Below are 20546 nucleotides of genomic sequence, written 5' to 3' on the forward strand. Positions count from 1 at the left end.
GCACGCTGTGAGAAGCAACTTGCTGCTGGGAAACGGAGTGTTTGATACCACATGAGAATGAGTGAGAGCGGGAGGAGAATCCTGAGTCCTGAGGCTCATGTCTCTGCAGTGGGGGCAGTCTGAAACCCCAAGCACCACCTCTGCATGGGCCCAGGCAGAAGACGCACGTCTGGTGACCATCAAATGGTTTGATTCAGTAGCGATTCAGTAGATGTGAACACGCACGTCTGTTGGCCATTAGATGGTTTGATTCAGTATGTAGGCTATACTCAGGACACATTGCTGTGACATTTATTAGCAACACCAACATAACAGGAAAGCTAATGTTTTCTGTTATAATAAGTAGGTATTAAGTGGTCAGGATGTTTTTTTTTTTTTTTTTTTTTTTTTTAATGCATGTCATTGAATAGCCTATATCTACCGATACCAAGTCCTGAAATGATACTTGAATTTTCCTAGTGCTTGGTGCACAATTAAAGTACATAAAGTTATAAAGTTCAAAAATCAATCCAATTTGTACTTTATTTTGCGGAACTAGTAAAGGCATTAATATGTTTTAAAATGATTAAAAACAGAAGTGGTAACCAGTTATAAGTTAAAGTTATACATTTTGCATTCATTTTAATACATTCAATTTGAATCATAATATTGACAACAACAACAAAAAAAGCTCAAGAACATTTTATGCATCAATTACCCTTATTTTATACAAAGTATAATTTTCCCATATATCCCTGCTATTTTGAAATAATAAAATAAGTATTTAGAGAAAGAGAGACTATATTTAGAAAACATAATAATAATAATAATAATAATAATAATAATAATAATAATAATAACATGTAGAAATAACTGAAGAGAAAATAAATACTGTGTCCAAGCATGATCCAAATGGGTCAATCTTCATTTGTGGTGGCAAGTGGTGTCCCTCTACTTCACAACTTTACTTTACATAAACTTTAAATACCAATAAATCATAAAATGTTTGCATGTTTGTATTCTGTAGAGTAAGCACAATTTGTGCACTGATAATAGTTACATTTTTGTTTTAAAATACATATTGAATTGAGTTTGAAAGATTGCATTTGTAACAAAATATGCATGTTCCCGCCATACCTTATAGAGGTATAATGGGATGTAATTGTAAAAATATAAAAATTTTAACACAGATAAATTGGTTATATTGTGAATATAGACATGTACAATTTTATTAAATTGTTTTAAAAAATACATATTTTGTTATATTTAAGAAAAATGTTGTGTCCCCCAAATTCATATCTGTGGTGTTACAACAATGGATGTCGCCCAGTGATGTCGCCGCTTTAATAAAAGGGGAATTCTATTTTAGAAAAGTCTGGATTTAGGCTGATTTGTCTGTGGTCTTACTGTCTTTCCTGGTAACAACACAGACTCTATAGAAACCTGCAATATGAAGTCTGTGGTGTTACTTCAAAATGTATCAGACATTTCTTTCACTCTCACTTTGAACGACACAAGTGATCTCCAAATCACTAGGTGGCGCTCGTGCTACACGGAAGCGCTGATTTAAACTGTGTTTGACTTTTAGTCTATAAACGCGGAAAGGAATAATAGAAGTTGTTCAAATTCTCAAATTCTACAAACAACTCAGAAGACTGTTTCCGCATATAAAATTGCTGAATTTGTAAAATCTGTAAAAATACACGTTGTTGTTGCAGCGAGGAAACCGTTTAGACGTTGAGAGCAAAGGTCTGTCGTGTTGACAGACAGTAATTCATTTGAAAGTGAAATTATTTACATATTATATCGTCAATTATACATTTATGGACATTCAAACGTATGGACGTGTTTAGACAAAAAATAAGGTAATGTCTTTTCAAAGAAGCACAAAACGGATCTTCAAACTGTTGGTAAGACCTATTTTTCAGTAAAGTTAAATTACTATTATGTAACCTGACCTGATATTCTGTACACTTCATGTTTTAACTATTTACTCAGTTTGTATATTGGTAAATAATGTATTTTCAAATAGATTTTCTCCTATAAGTATTACACTCTTTTTAAAAAGAGCTATACTCAGAGCACTGACCTTTACAGATAAGGTGTGGCTCCATAAGGCCATTAAGCTTCAGGTCATGACAGATGCATTTATTGTCTTTATCTATGTCAGTAATTGTCTGGGTGAAACATGCCATTGTTCCGGCAACTCGAGCACACACTGGAAAGGGAATGTCGGAGGAAGAAAAAATGCAAAAATGAATGGACTGAAGATGAGGACAAACCATCCAAACTGACTGGCCTTTGTCTTCAAAGCCTAGCTGAGAACATGAAGGAGATGTGGGTGAAAGATTATGCCCAAAAATACATGGACCAGTATTTCTTCAGATACGTCATGGGTCCCTTCAGCTCACTGCGTGAGTATTGCAAAGACTTGTACATGTGTAGATGTGTGAGTGTTTATTAAAATATTTATTTATCTGTGTGTTTCTCTTTCAGCTGGTGAGTTGCTGGAAGAGCTGTTGTGCATCCTGTCCTCGCGTAATTTGTTGACACGTGCTGCCCTGCATCTCCTTCTCCTCCCGCAGCTGAGCTGGCTGTCCCTCACATCAGCATGCAGCCTTGTCAATGCCAACCTCTGCTCTCTAATCAAGATACGCTGCCAGGTTGAACACACACACCACTTCTAACTTTAACACTTCTAACTAACCGATGAAAAAAACAGTAAAACAGTAATATTGTAAAACATTACAGTTAAAAATATTACTGTAGTCTTCATTGTCACTTGATCCTTCAGAAACCATTCTAATATGCTGATTTGGTGCTGCTTAATATTTTTACGGAAACCATTATTATTATTTTATTTACTTCTTTTTTTTTCATTTTAATTTTTTTATATTTTTTTGATGAGCATAAAGTTCAAAGAAAAGCATTTATTTGAAATAGTTTTTTGTAGCTATGTAAAAGTCTCTTTTAAAAAAAATGTGAATGGTCGTGTATATATTGTAATTAATGAAATAAAACTAAGTGAAGGTCAGTAAAATGCTGCTTTGCTTACTTTAATGTGCTAAAAATTGTGAATCTTAGTCTTGCCTGTTGTCAGTACATGCAAAACTTTTATAATTTTTATGTTCACTCACTTGTGTCTGTCTTAAACAGAATCTTCAGTCTCTGGATCTTAGTGGCGCACAGAATATATCTGCATCAGTGTTGTGTGAGCTCCTGGGGAGCCAACATCGTCTCAGTTTCCTCTCCCTTGCTGGAACCCTGTGTGATCAGAGAGTGATATCAGTGGTTTGCCGCCAATGTCCCAAACTGAAACATCTGAATGTATCACAGTGCCTTCACCTCACCCCTGCAGGCCTGCTCCCTCTGGCCTACCAAGAACCCCTTGTCAAGAACGCAAACATCTTCAGCAGCCTCTTAGCTTTGGATATTGGTTTAGCAGAAAATGAGAGCGATGCAGTTGCTGCAGTTGCATTCCTGCTGCTCAGCTTACCTGGCCTTCAGAGGTTGGCAGTGGAGGGCCTGGGACAGGCTTGTGTTCTCATACAAAACAAGCAGTTTGAGCTGACTGAGGAGTTCACTAGTCGAGAGGGTGTACCACTTCTTAAAGACCTGTGGGCCAAACGGACACAGGAAGACCACTTGAAAGGAAGCAGTTTACTGAGCACAGATGGAGAGGAAAGTTTTACTTTGGAAGGAAAAATAGATGAATATTTATCATTAGAGGAGAGTCAGACAGATGCTAGTGATAGTACTGATATAAATGAATGGACAAGGACTTCAGGAGAGGGTTGTGAAAAAGATGAATGTAGACGTAGAGCTTGTAATGGAAGGGATAGTGTGACAACATCTCTCAGGGATGTACAAGGACTGTCTCTGGATACCTTAGAGGCAGTGGGGAAGGTCTGCCCTGAACTGCGTGTGCTGTCTTTAGACTGTCTCCAGAGCAGTGCAGATGATAACATTGACAGCTTTGAACAGGCAACAGTTTTAGCCAGAGGTCTTGGTAGGTTTTCTGGACAGCTACACTGTCTTTCTCTTCAGTTTGCTGGTCTTCTGTCTGAACTGGTTCCAGCACTTAAAGCCGCAGGCTCACATCTGCTCTCACTCACCTTGGAAGGCATCAAAGCTGATGGACATACTCCTCTTCTGGAGCTCATTCATGCCTGTCCCAGACTCACTTCTCTCACTATTCATTTAGACCCACCCAGGAATAACTGGGATGGAGAAGATGATGAGGAAGAGGAGGGTGAAGACGAAGGTTTTCTTTCTAATCTGCCATGCATTCCACACCTCCGCTCTTTAACACTAAAGTAAGTCAAATGTTGTCATTCTAAACTTTATGCTGATGCACTTTCCCATTACAGTCGATTGTACTGTTTTCTGTTCTGTGTCCCTTTTTTCCCAACAGTTTTCCCCTGGATGAACGACAAATGAAGCCTGCATTGTGTTGGAGGTCTCTGAAGGGAGTGCTGTGGGCACTACTTAGGGGCGCTTCACTCCTTCAGAAGCTCTCATTAATCGCTGTTCCCTGTCGACTTGACCCTGTGTTCAGTCTTATCCTGAATCATCCAGCCAAACCCCTCGGAGCCCTAGACAGTCCCCCACTGCACTGCCTTAGATCTGTTAGCCTTAACCGCTCAGATATCACTATGGAGACTGTAGTTCATATTGTAAACACTTGTAGGCGCTTGTCTCATTTGGATTTGAGTGGCTGCTGGGCAATGACTTTGAGCAATATCACAAAGTTACAATGCAAAGCCAAAAGGAGGCGCCATACACTGCAAATAGCATGGACATGAGCTGGGGGGGAAAAGGCCATGCGAAGATTGAAGATGAGTTGTACTGTTACCTAGGCACCTAGAATTTGACATATTCTATGAAACGGAAATATTCTAGGAAAATATATTAATGTATATAATTTATTACTGATACAAAAATAAAACTGATACAATTAACCTTAATTACAGTGCATTTCTCATGATCAGATTTATGCATTGTCCTTTTCTAATTTTCTATTCATATATCCACATGACTTTAGATATTTAGGATTATGTTTACTACAACCAATCTATATTTTTGGGGCTGTATTAATTTGTTGTTGTTGTTTTTAAACACCTTTTTAAAAAGATGAACCATTACACACTTTTTTTTTTTTTTTTTTTTTTTTTTTTTAAGGTGTCATGCACTTTGTTGTATTAGAATACTTCTGTTTTAATGTAAAAGTCCCAGGATAAGAGCAAGTAAGTAATTTTATTGATTTTTATTGAACCTTAAAACCATGTGCCTTTTTTTTCAATATTATTTAGCAAATAATAATAAAACGACTTGTATCAATAAAATCGTGTACTCTACACAGTTGTGTTTATATGTTTATCTATATCCACTACTGATTTTATACTCTTACCTTGAAATTTCATCCAAGGGTGCACATAAACGCTTTCTGTCTGTGTGCTACACTCTTCATGGCCATTGGCTCCTTTCACATTTGGTGGGAGGGGCGCGAAGCCTTCACAATGATAGGATACGCTCATTGGCCAGTTTAATGGCGCGAACTTATTCCTATAGCAAATCAGTTCATGAGCGTCACATAACGTAATTCATATTCATGAGGCAGGTGTGTGACGTACTCGTTCGTAAATTCACTGGCGGGAGGAAGACGAGGCAGTACGTAGCTAAGTGTGATTTGTTTATATAGTTATGTCTCGAATACTCAACTGTATTGTAGCTGTTTGTCCAGACATGGGAATAGGCAAAAATGGAAATCTGCCATGGCATCCAATAAGATTAAGGTGAGCTCGTATTTGTTGCTAAATCTCTGTGTGGAGATTTTTGTATCTCGCACTAGCCATACGTTGTGATACATCTGCACTTATATAAACTGAATGATTTACAAATTAATAAAGTTAAACCATCTTACAAAACATATTAAGAAAGAATGGTAGCTTCTAAGGAAGAATATTAGGTGAAGATGTACCTGAGATTGAACATTTTATGATTGCACGGATCTTTAACGTTAGTTAAAAGCTTGCCCTTTATCCTGGAGTCCGCTGGTGAATAACAACATTCGTACATTGCCCCAATACCAGCGAAGCAAACCCATCCACCCTACTGTACTACAGAAAAACCCCTGACATATTCCTGAACTTTAACATAAAGCAAGCTTCTAAATTTATCCCAAGGGTTCGTTTTAATTCTTACCTTTCTTTTTAGTAATGAATTCAAACACTTTCAGAAGATGACAATGACCCCTTCAGTTGAGGGTAACATGCTTACATTGTCTTATTTTTGTCATATTTTATTTGTTTGTTCATAAATGAGTAAAATCTTAAACCAAACCATACATTCTGTGTGTCATTTGACAGGTAAAAAGAATGTGGTTTTGATGGGCAGAAAGACATGGTTCTCAATTCCTGCAGCAAACAGACCCCTAAAGAATAGGATCAACATTGTTCTCAGCAGAGAGCTCAAGTAAACCTTTTTTTTAATGTTTACAATTTGTTTCATCTTGTAATAAATCACTATGCTGTTTATAAGTTAAGTGCCTGTTTCTATTGCTGGCTACACAGGACAGCCCCAGAGGGAGCTCACTACCTTGCTTCAGACTTGAGTTCAGCTCTCCATCTGTTAGACAGCGGTGAGCTCGAAAAACAAGTGGACCAGGTTTGGATAATTGGGGGAAGCGCTCTCTACAAGGTTGGTAAAATGACGTAAATCTGTCATATCTATTGAGAAATTTAGAAAAATTTAATAGAAGTATAAACATATGCTTGCTGAATATGAATCCAATCTCTTATAACCTTAAAGGGTTAGTTCAGCCAAAAATTAAAATTAGCCCATAAATTACTCACCCTCAAGTCATCCTAGGTGTATATGACTTTCTTCTTTTAGACGAATCCAGTCGGAGTTATATTAAAAATTGTTTTTGATCTTTCAAGCTGTTCAGTGCCGCTCAGCGGGTGTTGCAGTGCATCAGTCCAAAAGAAGTTAAATAAAAAGTGCACATCCTTAATAAAAAAAAAAAAAAAAAAAAGAAAAGTCTCACACGGCTCCGGGGGGTGAACAAAGTCCTCCTGTAGCAAATTGATGTGTTTTTGTAAGAAAAATAACCATATTTAAAACGTAATAATCAATTTAATCTAGCTTGTGCTCACTGTTGTAAACAGAAGCATTTCCAGGCGATGACGTATGCATAGGCCCAGGAAGTTTTTTTTTTCTTTTTTTTATTTTTTAAATTTTTTGAATGTTAAAAAAAAAGTGGGCAAATGTTTAGTTTTTTTAAACTAAGTGCATATTGTTCGCCTTGTTGGCAGAGACACCACTTCACCCACCAACGTGTGACTGAGCTAGTCAACATTACAAAAGACGGTCATCAGTCATCAAATTCAGTGGCATAGATCGTAAAATGTGTATCATATTACTTTTGACGCGATCGACCTGGGTTCGAATCTGCCTTATGACAAATATTTTTTCTCCCTTTTAAAATTTCAAATCACATCAGAAAAGCATTTATTTTTTTATAAAAATTAAGGAAATAATAAGTTGAAAATAAAGTATCGGGTAGGATTAAGTTAGGTCTAGGGATTTTGTCCCAATAAGGTGGCATCCATTTAATAATTTGAATTAAATCATTATATTTATTTGAAATAAATCAATAAGTTATTATTGCATATTGTTTTATAATGTATTACAATGCTGAGGTGCAGATAATTGCCACTATTTGCAATAAGTAATTAGCTGAATATCCTGCTATTTTAACATAGTATAAATATAATCTAGCTATTTGCACTTAGTGTAAATAGTATTTTTTTTTTATATTATAATTATGATATTTACTATTTGTATTTATTATTAGTAATTTGTATCTGTATTTTATTTTTTTTCTTACAAAAATGCATGATTCGCTACAGGAGGCCTTTTTTTGTTTTATTTTTATTTTTTTTAAATGGATGGTTGCTTTTTATTTCACTTCTTTTGGACTGATGCACTGCAACACACGCTGAGTGGCATTAAACAGCTTGAAAGATCAAAGACAATTTTCAATATAACTCCGACTGGATTCGTCTGAAAGAAGAAAGTCATATACACCTAGGATGACTTGAGGGTGAGTAATTTATGCGCTGATTTAAATTTTGGGGGGAACTAACCCTTTAACTGATTATTACAATGGTCTTGTTACCATTTTTACTAATTAGCCATGGTAAACTTATGTATAAACATGGAAGTATTGTGGGATTATATATGGAATTTTGTGTAGTGTTGAGAGAGAATTGTATGGCTTTTTATCAGTTCCATGTTTTTGTATGCTTATTCTTCATTTCTTTCTTTTTCTTTTCTGAATACATTAAAATAAAATAATACATATTTTTTTCAATCTAGGTTTTAAAATTGAAGTCTGACTTCACCCATCATACAACTGAACTATGAAATTAATTGTATTGTTTTTGTATTGTGGTTTGATGGTTCCTAATTTGAGGGTAAAATGGGCTGTTTCACCAGTTATATGCATGCAATGATATACATTATATAACCACCTATATTTCAGTTGTATTTTAGTTATAGCGCAGTGTAGTCCAGATCTTTGTATTATCAGTTGTTATGGAAACTGCCTCAAGGCAAAATGTACAAAAGACTCCCTTCATACTCCTTCCTCCTCATTGTGTTAATACCTTGTACAATGTAATCACTTTGTGAATGTTCTGCTGTGTTCTTCAGGAGGTGATGGAGAGCTCTGGTCCCAGGCGTCTTTTTGTGACACAGGTTCTCAAACAGTTTGACTGCGACACATTTATACCTGACATTAATATGGACAAGTACAAGCTCCTGCCCGAGTGAGTGCTTATTCATTTGCTTGTCTGATTACATGAAGGTCTAAAATACCTGGAGAGAGGATAGCATTGCGAATAATGGGAGATGGAAATGCATTTTGCAAATAAATTCCTCCAAGAGCATCAAAAAAGTCATGTGACTTTGCGCTATGGGACGGTAAATCCTGACTAACCAGCGGACTGATCTCATTCCACAGCACCTAAAATGTTGTTATGGTCATTCGGAAATGCCCGAGCAAAGTCTGTTATCAAAGTATTTCTGTATAATTGCCTCCCAGAACTGTTAAATGACTGCGTTCCCAAACAGCAGCATCCACCTCCGAAAGCAATAACCACATTCACTGTGTTTCGTCTGCTTTTTCTGAGGTGCAACTAATTTATTATATATGAAAATTATTATATTCAGTAGCTTCTCCTACTTTTCTTAGTGATGTATAGTGGCAGTTTATCAGGAAGTGACAATTTTGTTCTCTTTGACTCGTTGGATGGAAACGGTCATGTTTGCAAATCTTTTATGCAATTATTCCAATTTTGCGCATAAGTTAAATTCGCAACTTAGGATGGAAACCCAGCTAGTGAAGACTTTATAATGTTACAAATGATTTCTCTCTCAAATAAATACTGTTCTTTTGAACTTTCTCTAAATTAAAGAATCTTAAAAAAAGTATTGTAGTTACTACAAAATATTAAGCAACTGTTTATAACAGTAGCAGTTCCTGACTGTATATTTACAATCAGAATCAGAAAGAGCTTTATTGCCAACTGTGCTTACACAATACACACACAAGGAATTTGTCTTGGTGACGGAAGCTTCCAGTACACAGACAGGCTGACAAGTGACAAGACACCGATAACAAAATAAAAATAATTGAGTAAAAATAATACACAATAGACAAAGAAACTGTATATTGTGTATTCAGATGTGCTATTGACAAATGATGCAAGGGAATATGTTTAATGATTTGAATGGGAGGGAATAAGTTCGGAAGGACACCGGCACCACTGCCCCATCATTTTGCATGCCTGCTGAAGCTTGCGATGAATTTTAATATATCCTGCACACTTTATGACGTAAAATTGTGAAGAAAATCCAAAAAAAATATATTTGTTGCAGAATGCTTGATTTAAAGTTACCAAGAAAACTTGTCAGTTTATGTAGAGGTCTATGTTTTGGGTGAATATTTTGGTGCCTGCCCTGCCCTTACAGGTGAGCAGCGCCTGGTTTTTAACATTGATAATAATAAATGTTTCTTGAGCACCAAATCATCATATTAGAATGAATTCTGAAGGATCATGTGGGCTTCACACTGAAGGTTGGAGTAATGGCTGCTGAAAATTCAGTTTAGCCATCACCGGAATAAATTACATTTTAGAATGTATTAAAATAGAATTCTGTTATTTTAAATTGTAATATTATTTCACAATATTACTGTATTTTTTATCAAATAAAAAAAAGATACTTCTTTCAAAAACTTAAAAAAAAAAAAAAAAAAAAAAAAAAGGTACTGACCCCAAACTCTTAAATGGTATTGCAAGTCCATGACAAGTTTATTAGAGCCCTATAGAATAAAACAATTTGCATATTACCTGCAAAAAAATGTTTCATAAGATGATTTGTAGGAGCGATATTAATACTCCAGCAAAGTGTTAAACTTCAAAAGGCCATTTGCCAAGTCTAAAACTCTAAACTGTTTTAAAACACTTTCTTTCTTTAAAGTACAACCTTTTTTATACGCATGTTTAGGAATATTTGTCTGGTCGAATCCTTGAATAAGGTGGCATTAAAGGGTTACTTCACCCAAAAATGAAAATTAGACTGTGTTTTACTTACCCTCGAAGCATCCTAGTTGTATATGACTTTCTTCTTTCAGACGAATCCAGTCGGAGTTATATTAAAAATAAAAATGCCGCAGACAGCTCCGGGGGATGAATAAAGGCCTGTAGTGAATCCATGTGTTTTTGTAAGAAAAATTTAGATTTATCAAATGTAATAAACACTTTTCTCCCACTTCCGCTGACTGTCATACGCTGAAGCAGATTCGGCAGATGACGTAAGACGCACAGCGTTGTGTGATTAGTGACGAATGTGGAGAGAGAACAAAACAAAATGCCGGTCACGAATTAGAAGTACAAACTGAGGATTTTTAAAGAAAAATGTCGGAGGATTTCGATATAAACCAAGAGGTTAAAGTAAGGAAACTTTGCTTCCTTTGCTACTATAATTAAACTCGCGAGACTAGCATATCTCAGAGACGCGTGCATTGCACATACGTTGCTGCTGTATCCGCTGGCACTGCTTCAGTGTATGACAGTCAGTGGAAATTAGAGAAAAGTATTACGTTTGAAATTTGGATATTTTTCTTACAAAAACACATGGATTCGCTACAGGGGGCCTTTATTCATCCCCCGGAGCCATCTGCGGCACGTTTTATTATGAATGTGCAAGCTTTTTTTGACGACTTGTGGACTGTTGTACTGCAACGCCTGCTGACTGCAATGATAGAGCTTGGAATAGCCAGGACAATTTTTAATATAACTACGACTGGATTCATCTAAAAGAAGGAAGTCATATACACCCAGGATGCTTCGAGGGTAAGTAAAACACATTCTGAATTGTATTTTTGGGTGAACTAATCCTTTAATGCCACCTTATTCAAGGATTTGGCCGGACAAATATTCCTAAATATATGTATAAAAAAAGGTTGTACTGTAACGCAGTCTAATTTTCATTTTTGGGTGAACTAACCCTTTAATGGATATATTGGCACTGGAACAGACATATGCTGTATTGTGTATCCAGAGAGAATAGTGAAGAGAGTTATATCAATGAGGAGAAAAAGCTCTCTTGTTATGTAAAAATGGCATCTAGCATCTAAAGTGCGCCGCACCAAATGTCACATCTCTCAGGCACACAATAAGCATTTAAAGAGAAGTTAAATGCACACTGAATGTTGATACAGGTTCATCACTGCCACTTCATCTGACAGAGCAAAATGGATCCATTGTTATTTGTGTTCTCAAATTAATTTAATCAGTTTCAACAGTTAATTGGCACAATTAACAACAACAGTCTAAAGTGGATGAAAGTTCGTGAAAGTACAAGCTTGTGCATGTAATTGTGTGTGTCTGTATTATGTTTTGTACTGCAGGTTATCTTTTCTTATGTTCTTAGCTGAAATGCATGCTTGTAAAATCAGCCCTGACCATAGAAATGTGTGAGTAATGTCTTCTTGTTCCTTCTGTTTCTCTTCCTTGTTTCCTTCTGGTCAGATTCCCAGGTGTACCCACGGGCTTGCAGGAGGAGAATGGTGTTCAGTATATGTTTGAAGTGTATGAGAGCACCAAAGACTAAGAAGGTCCTTTAAGCATGATGTTAAGGTCAGAGACGTGGTCTGGCTGGTATTCCGAGTGCTCTGACATGTTGCGGGATGCAGTTTTTATGGGAGACCTGTTTTTAAATCAGACTTCTGTAATTGCCTGACACCATCACCCCTTTTTCTCCTTCTCATTTATGTTTGTCACATTTCCTGTCAACTCTTCTTAGTAATAAAAATGAAACGACCAAAAATATGTTGTGATTCTAAGACTAGAAGACTATGATTTTATTCAATGATGTTATAATAAAATGTTGTGTGTGACCTTTTGCAACTTTATATACAAAGTGGAAAGTGGACAGAAAATCATGAGAAGGCAGAGAGTGAGTAAAAAGGGGTAAAATGGACAGGATTCAATCTCACGAGTGCAACAGCTCAACTTGTTGCATGGGTCGTAACCACTAGGTCTCTGGTGATTTGCGGCCTTTTCTCAAATATGCAAAAACCTGTTTTTCCACTGGCACTGCCATTAGTTTCAGGTTTAATTCCTGGATTATCATTTCAAATATTCAGAAAACAATATACCTAATTTTGATGATAAATGTTCTTTTCCACATCTGCTATCCACTTAATTATTCTTCGTCTTGCCAAATGCAAAAGACAACCTGCTCATCTCCATATCAAATAGCTACTGAAGTGTCTGCTGTTAAACCAGACTTAAGATCTGACTGCTCTCATGAATATGCATGTTGTTTCGTCTGCAGGCTGGATGACTGACAAAGGTTGTCATATAGTTTAGAGAAGGGTCACAATACTAGCACTTTTCAGTCTCACCCACACAGACTCCTATTTTAAAAAGCCAAATGCTGCAATCAGAAAAAACCTTTTAATCTGTTTGGTTTCGGGTATGTCAGCCTAATGTACTATTAATGTTTACGACCGGGCTGAAATAAACCTGACTGGAATTCCAATTACCCTGCACATGCACCATGTACACACCTTAAGTAGCACTTAGATTTATTTTCAGGGTACAAACAGTATCTAGAGACTTGAGAAGTGTTTGCACTTCACTGTTTTATGCAAATGAGTTGTCTTTCAGATAAAAGGGTAAAGGACAGCAGTGAACTTGCCATTTTTTATTTGGTTTGCCTGGTGTTTGCTATTAAATACAACTCATTGTCTGTTATTATTCCATTAGGAGTCTTATTATTGTCCTTTTTATGAGTGCCATCATTTCAAGCTTATATATAGTGAATCAATCAAATGGATCAATTACACACCCTCCACGTCCCTCAGGAGCTGAACTGCTGCCTCAAAGGTGAGACAGTTGTGTCATAATGATGTAACTCCTCAATAGGAGTAATGTTCATGTGAGCATGTTGACATCAGAGTTAGAAACAAATGAGAATCTGTGCACAACCTCAGCATATAAGTTTAGTAACTCTTTCCCAATAGGAGAATAATGGAGCGATCACATACTGACGCTGAATGTGTAGGGACTGGCGTCACCTTGCTCTATTAAGCTTGTCTGTCCCTCTGATGCACAGGGACTTGGTCTGTGTTACGTTCGAGACCTGAGAGCACAGGCACTTGTTCTCTCTATATCTCTCCTCTATCTGTGCCACTCTTTCATTCACCCTCAGCGAGTGCACATCTCCACACGTTCATCTGCCACTTCAAGCTCCAGCTTTAGTCTCTCCGTTGGATTACTTGTCTATTACCAAGATGACCTGCCACAGGGACAAGCTATTGGGAAACTAGAGCGTCAACTGAATTAAAAAAGGTAAGGACCTAATCTCATCTCCTTTAGAAGTATGAATACTTTTTTTAAAAAATGAAATACACTTTACATTTTTATGCTGTATAATTTACAACTTTTTGTATTAAAAGATTTCTTCCAGATTTTTTATTTGTTTTTTGTTTTAGATTTGTGAAGCTGTTGGTCTTGGTTTTTTGATGCAAATCTTGCAAGACTTTATATGATGTGACTTGACAGAGCTTTTTCGTTAGTTTTGACCTTGGCTCCATTCATCTGTAAAAATAAGTATAAGTAGTTCCCATAAAATAGCATCTTCAGTGAGGATTTTACAATGCATGTGACTTTTTAAAACTTAACTTAACCTATATGTATATATATTTGTGTGTGTGCGTGCGTGTATATATGTATGTGCATATACATACATGTAAAAGGAATTTAAGGTTCATCTGAGGTAATTAAAACAACATTTATTTGTTTAATATAAAATTATTAAGTATAAAAATTAATATGTGAAATAATTAGTCAAATGATTGAGTATAAAAATATATTTTAAACAGCTGTTTTATAGAAATTGAGTTTAAATGACATAAAATAATGAACTTTAAATAACTAGTACTCCATGTAAATAATTATTTTCCAAATGAATTGAAAAAGACATGCAAATAAAGGAACTTCTGTATGCTGCTTTCACTGTTTCGCATATAAATGTATTGTATGGACATGGAAATGTATCGTCGTATCAGCAAAGGAGGCTTATAATTTAATCTCCTGATTCTGGCAAACCTCGAAAGCACAGTGAGGAAGCTTTCATTACCCTCATTAATCAAGACCACAAAAAAACTATTCTTATTCAGTTATCAGTTGATGTCACAGAGTGGGTTTTCATTTTCCCTGCAGGTGTTTTGAGAGGGACAAAATCAGCCCACCATTTGCGAGGAGAATTAAGTGTTGCGTGATCTGGCATGAATCACAGATACATACAGGTGCGTGAAGTGGTCTGTTTGGTGCTCCACTTCAGTGCTGCTGCTGCAACAATCACCACCCTCGTCTGTTTTGGTCCTCATTTGCTCCATGCTTTTTAGCACGAGGCAGCGACAGAGAGAGGGAGGCCTGTCATTAAAAATTCTCTCTCTTCCCAAGGGCGATTGAAGACTAGGGGTATGAAACACAAAGCTGTGGTTTTAAATGCCAACCCAGGGAGCTCTAGGAATTAGAAGCTTGAACCGAGATGTCCTGCAGACATCAGGCAGTGTGCTTGTACCAGGCCAATCAGGACTTTAGCCTGTCTGTACAGCTTGATTTGAAAAGCCAATCCATCAGGACAGAGTGGATTATTAGCATACAAAACATAACATGTGGATAAAGAAAGACAAGGATGATTTTGTTCAGGAAAGGCAGACATTTCAATAGGTAGATAAAGGTATTATTATCCACAAAGATTTGACGTTTAACCAAAGTGCTGACGCAGTCTTTCATTTAGTACTGTCTCATGCAGCCTCCACTTCTAAGAAAAGCTACAGTTAGAGTGTCAGCCCAGGTTGTCATCCTTTTTATTTTTGTTGGAGGACACAAAAAGATTCATTCTCTTACTCAGCTCCAGTGAATTCACATTTATATACCTGACTGAGGCAGTCTCGCACTCACTCTTTGTTAAATAAAGAGTGCACTGCGACTGCGCTCTGAGCTGAGAGAACAAGGCCACATGCACAATAGACTATATAAAGGAATGCCATGCAATGTGGCAAATACAGATTGCCTCAAGCTATTGAATTCCAGCCTGCTGAAAAACACTGCTATTGCTCTTATAAGAATAGACTGTGCATGTCTTGTGCACGCTAACATGCTAAAGACAACACTTATACTACATCCGCTAATTTGAAAGTACAGTGGAAGTTAAGCTTAATAGACAGCATAATTTCCATGTTTCTTTTACAAAGCAAAAATCAAGGTCAGCAATGCACACACAACGGAAGTAAATGGGGCTGTTTTTTATTTTTTATTAAAAACACATTAATTCTTCTGTTAAAACATTTTATGTATTATTTGGGCTGCAAAGTTGTTCCCTCCATTTTATGGTAATTTTAGGGTTTTAAATGTTACATTTTCATGGCAATTAAATAAAACTTGATGTAATTTTACACAGAAATTAATGTCACTCAAAACACATATTGTTGCCAAATTGGCCCCATTTTCCTCTATTGTGTCTCACTATAAACCAGATTTTTTGCTTATTTAAAGAAAAGGAGGCACAGGTTGAAATTTATTTGAACGATGCCAAAAGTGTTGTTGATTTAGCATAACTTGTATTAAACACAGAATATCGCTTTACATATGTTGCCTAATAGCATGTTGGGAACAGAAATATTCTGCAAAATTAAAACAATATAAAAGGGCAGTAATTCATCTTATGTAAAGGGGATTAGATAACTAATTCAGTTTTCTTATGTCTTCTTGTCAAGGACCACCTAGACATGCCACCTACATAGTCATCATAACAAACATCTTCATATTGTCTACCCGGTGAATGGCAAGAGACACTAGATTAGAGCAGGAAGCCACTCTAGCATATTATTCTAAGGCAAAGAGGGAGAAAACATTTCAGTGTCAAAGAGTTATCAGGTTTGCTTTGATGCGAATGAATCGGATAAAAAGGCAGACACTTAAGTGAAAACCTTGAGAAACTGTGATTCTGATGCAGTGTGCTCTCCTTCTCTTGCCTGACAGAGTCAAAGAAGAAATCCACTCCTATGATCCACTGAGCCAACGTGACATTAGCCTCTCAACGTCTCACCACACAATCATGGAGGACTCAACAGAGGTGCGAACAGACGGAAACTCTTTGCTTAAAGCAGTATATCTGTGTCGCCTGAGGTTGACGCGTCTGTTGCTAGAAGGAGGGGCTTACATTAATGAGAGCAATGAGAGAGGAGAAACTCCACTGATGGTGGCCTGCAAAAGCCACCATGCCGATGCTCAGAGTGTGCCAAAACCCAAGATCATCAGGTGGGTCTCCTTTAAGTTAATTATACTAGTCATTTGTGCCATGAAACTCAGATATTAGTTTATTAAAAAGTATATTTAAAAAATGCAATTCAAACATAAGTACAATAGCTCTTTTTTGAGTGAAATGAGTGAAATTCATTTCAATATTTTTAAAGGGGGCATTGAGTAAAAAATAGTCAAGGTGAGATGTATGTCCTAAAATGTAATCATTAAGAAAAAAGTCTATTCTAAAAAAAATATTGTATAAAAAACGCTTTTGGCATAAACCTATTTTTATTTCTTAGAAAATAAATATTTTAACAAAACTGCTTCACTATTGACCCTCATGAATGTATGTCAAGGCCAATAATTCTCTTAATCTACCAGAATATTTGACTATTTTATGAAAGACTCCCAAAAAACTCAATATTTAGAAAAAGTTTTGCCATTAAAGATATATTACTGGTAAGATTTTTTTTTTTTTAAGAAATCCATGTATACTTTTATTTAGCAATAATGCATTTAGTATCCCAAAAGTGAAAGTAAATACATTTGTAATTTCTACAAAAGATTTTAAATAAATGCTGTTCATTTAAACTTTCTACTTATCAAAATTCTTAAAAAAAAAGGGTCATTTTAAAATTATTTTTATTTATCATGAATACTCTGGTATGCCATTGATCCATTCCTTTATGTGCTCACTTTAACGAATCAATCTCCTCAACAGGTATCTTCTTGAAAATGGTGCGGATCCCAACATTCAGGACAAGTCTGGTAAGACTGCCTTAATGCATGCCTGCATAGAACGGGCAGGCGATGAGGTGTTGTCGCTTCTGCTATCCAGAGGAGCTGACCCTAGTTTAGAGGACCATACTGGTTCCTCCGCTCTGGTCTATGCAGTTAACGCTGGAGACAAGGATGCACTAAGTGTACTACTGGATGCCTGCAAGGCCAAGGGCAAAGAAGTCATCATCATAACAACAGACAAACTTCCCTCTGGAAGACAAATGACCAAGCAGTATCTGAACGTACCACCTCCTCCAAATCTTGAGGACCGGTTGCACTGTGCCCCTGCGTCATGTATGTGCCCTTCTGAAATTCAACTCTGTACCCCTCTTATCACACCACCCACCAATAACCAATCGGAGACCTATGGATCCACTCCAACACTGCCCACATGCAATCCAGGATCACAGACTCAAGATACAAACCCTGTGCAAGCAGGTAGTGTAGCGAAGCTGTTGCATCTTCAAAGGCTTCACTCAGAACCCTGGCTCAAGATCCCTCCATCTCTGCTTCTACAGCAATGTAAGTCCTCATCCTTGACCGAGGAGCTTCTAGATATCACCCCTGAAGAGGAGCTCTCCTTTGGGTACAATGGTTGCAGACCTCCACTGAAAGCGACAGTAGCTCGGCACCAAAGCATTGATGTCAAAGACTCTACTAGTCTGCTTAGAGCCTTTGAGACATCATCTGTTGCTGAAAGAGAACTAACAAAAGAACAGAAATGGCTCAGTAGAAAAATGTCCTATGATGGTGAGTTGCTACCACACTCTTCCTCACATCAGAACCTCAAACAGGCATCCATCTCAGATGCTGCCCCTGTGGACCGGGACCCAGGCTATCTTCCCAACCTGGCTGTTTCAAGCCTGCGCAACGTGTTTCGCCGGCGCAACATTGGAATGGACCATTATAGTTCTGACTCTCAGTTGCCTCAATTTGTGAGCCAACCTTCTGAAGACCTCGGGAAGACTGGAGGAGGAGGAACTGGAGGGACGGAGAAACGCAAGCTCGTTACTAGCCGCTCCTCCACTCTTTCAGGATCCAGAGAGTCTCTGGAGTGTCTCGTCCAGAGGAGGAGCCCAGCAATGCTGGAACGGAGGGGATCCGGAGCCCTACTCCTAGACCATATCTCACAGACCCGGCCTGGTTATCTACCACCTCTCAATCCACATGCGCCCATTCCAGATATCAAAGGCAATACCAGTGTTGGCCTCAACAGTGGAAGCAAGCCTGTGGCAGGAACTACACCCATTGTTTCTGGATCGAGGCATTTTGTGCCATGTGCCCCAAGCCATCCCAGAGATCACAAGAATAAGAGTCTGCTAAGACGACACTCCATGCAAACTGAGCAGATCAAGCAGCTGGTCAATTTTGAGGAGATTTTGGGTCAGTAATCCATCACAAAGGAAGGTTGTGATAAATATAGAGATTTAATGTCATTTGTCAGTCTGAAATCCGAAGATAATAAAGTTTAGATTTAAATGCAAATTAAAATAAATATCTCAACCACCTCCCTAAAATGCACTTTCCAGACTGGACAATGGGAATATGTTTATTTTGATCATTATAAACTTGACTGCACTTTACTTCTGTTCTTTGTGCTCTCACTCATTAGTGCACTGAATCAGAATACCGACACTTTGTTGCTGTTTAAGGCAATGCTTTCTTTTTAAACCTGATTCATGTCTATGTATTTAAAAAACAGAATATACTGTGACCTTGTATTTACATATTGACTGTAAATAAACGCAGCATAAAACGTTACTTAAACTTTCTTGCATATATATATATATATATAGAATTAAGTGTTGTCCAATGATACTGCATGCAATTACATGTGTTTGTCACATTTTCTGCAAAAATAAATGGAACCAAAATAATTTAACATAACACTTTCGCTTTCTTCTATACAGTGGTTATACATCACTATTCAAAAGTTTGTGTGTATAAATGAGTGTGTATTTATATATTCAGCAAGGATGCAGTAAATTGATTTAAATTACATTGCTACAAAACATTCTATTTCAAATTAATTCTGTTCTTCTGAACTTTCTTTTCATCAAATAATCCCCCCACAAAAATATTAAGCAGGGAAACTTTTTCAATTGTGATAATAAATGTTACTTGAACACCAAATGAGCATATTAGAATGAATTCTTATGGATCATGTGACACTGAAGTTATGACTGCTAAAAATTCAGCTTTGTCATGACGAATAAATTTCATTTTAAAATGCATGAAGACAGAAAATGGTTATTTTAAACTGTAATATTTCAGAACATTGCTGTTTTGCTGTATTTCTGATCAGTTGAATGCAGCCTTGATGAGCATACCTCTTTCAAAAACATCAAAAAGTGAAGTGAGATATTAGAAGCATAAACATTTTTTCCATAGATTTATTATGCATCCGTGATGACAAAATCCAAATATACAAAATGTTACAAAATGCAAATGTAAATTACAAAAATATAGCATTTCTCTGAAATCTGTGTCTCTTTGTACATTATTGGGTTAATTAAGCATAAGAACCAAAGAAATGCATGTTTAAACCTTAAAATTTCAGACTCAAATACAGAGTGCATGTCTATAGGTGCATCCCAGTTCACGTACTTATGCACTATTCTAAACCATCTTTTCAGTATAAATAGTGTGATTAGTGTGTTCACGCTGAAAATTCCAAAAAGAAAAAGTACACTTCAAATTCCCGGATGATGCACTTCATTAACCAAACAAATGAAGTGTGGAATGTTGTACACTTCATGCACTCTTCATGCAGCTTTAATTACACAGCGGAGAGGGAGGGGGTATCAGACTCCGATGTTGAATGACAAAATAAGCTTATAAAATTCATACACTACATGGTTTAGTACATAATGCATAAGTACATAGTGTACAAGT

At 36.8% G+C, this 20546-nt stretch overlaps 3 protein-coding genes across 5 annotated transcripts; all 3 read left to right on the forward strand.

Annotated features, from left to right (window-relative positions):
• The first annotated feature begins 1506 nt into the window (after positions 1-1506).
• Positions 1507-4791, forward strand: LOC109083536. Of its 2 annotated transcripts, none has more exons than XM_042754846.1 (5): positions 1507-1889; positions 2293-2393; positions 2476-2642; positions 3136-4295; positions 4394-4791. In XM_042754846.1, the coding sequence occupies exons 2-5, from the start codon at positions 2306-2308 to the stop codon at positions 4782-4784; spliced, it is 1806 nt and encodes a 601-aa protein (XP_042610780.1). In that variant the 5' UTR covers positions 1507-1889; positions 2293-2305; the 3' UTR covers positions 4785-4791. The 2 variants fall into 2 exon arrangements, with proteins under 2 accessions (XP_042610780.1, XP_042610779.1); XM_042754845.1 differs by having other exon boundaries at positions 1508-1889; positions 2150-2393.
• Positions 4792-5613: 822 nt separating this feature from the next.
• Positions 5614-12396, forward strand: LOC109083565 (dihydrofolate reductase-like). The gene is made up of 6 exons (XM_019098349.2): positions 5614-5774; positions 6196-6245; positions 6348-6453; positions 6552-6678; positions 8698-8813; positions 12081-12396. Exons 1-6 carry the CDS (start codon positions 5683-5685, stop codon positions 12160-12162), a joined length of 573 nt encoding a protein of 190 aa, XP_018953894.1. The 5' UTR covers positions 5614-5682; the 3' UTR covers positions 12163-12396.
• Positions 12397-12546: 150 nt separating this feature from the next.
• Positions 12547-19464, forward strand: LOC109083545 (ankyrin repeat domain-containing protein 34B-like). Of its 2 annotated transcripts, XM_019098334.2 has the most exons (3): positions 12547-13907; positions 16608-16886; positions 17593-19464. In XM_019098334.2, exons 2-3 carry the CDS (start codon positions 16684-16686, stop codon positions 19040-19042), a joined length of 1653 nt encoding a protein of 550 aa, XP_018953879.1. In that variant the 5' UTR covers positions 12547-13907; positions 16608-16683; the 3' UTR covers positions 19043-19464. The 2 variants fall into 2 exon arrangements, with proteins under 2 accessions (XP_018953879.1, XP_018953874.1); XM_019098329.2 differs by lacking the exon at positions 12547-13907 and having other exon boundaries at positions 15964-16886.
• The last annotated feature ends 1082 nt before the right edge of the window (positions 19465-20546 follow it).

This window comes from Cyprinus carpio, chromosome A5, assembly GCF_018340385.1.
Source record: "Cyprinus carpio isolate SPL01 chromosome A5, ASM1834038v1, whole genome shotgun sequence".
Taxonomy (NCBI): Eukaryota; Metazoa; Chordata; class Actinopteri; order Cypriniformes; family Cyprinidae; genus Cyprinus; species Cyprinus carpio.

Coding starts and splice junctions, on each gene's coding strand:
- LOC109083545 (XM_019098329.2), top strand. CDS start 16,576: ATGCAGTGTGCTCTCCTTCTCTTGCCTGACAGAGTCAAAGAAGAAATC. Junction 16,887..17,592: donor CCAAAACCCAAGATCATCAG/GTGGGTCTCCTT, acceptor TCTCCTCAACAG/GTATCTTCTTGAAAATGGTG.
- LOC109083536 (XM_042754845.1), top strand. CDS start 2,168: ATGCCATTGTTCCGGCAACTCGAGCACACACTGGAAAGGGAATGTCGG. Junction 2,643..3,135: donor TAATCAAGATACGCTGCCAG/GTTGAACACACA, acceptor TGTCTTAAACAG/AATCTTCAGTCTCTGGATCT. Junction 4,296..4,393: donor CTCCGCTCTTTAACACTAAA/GTAAGTCAAATG, acceptor TTTTCCCAACAG/TTTTCCCCTGGATGAACGAC.
- LOC109083565 (XM_019098349.2), top strand. CDS start 5,683: ATGTCTCGAATACTCAACTGTATTGTAGCTGTTTGTCCAGACATGGGA. Junction 6,246..6,347: donor AATGACCCCTTCAGTTGAGG/GTAACATGCTTA, acceptor GTCATTTGACAG/GTAAAAAGAATGTGGTTTTG. Junction 6,679..8,697: donor GGGGAAGCGCTCTCTACAAG/GTTGGTAAAATG, acceptor TGTGTTCTTCAG/GAGGTGATGGAGAGCTCTGG.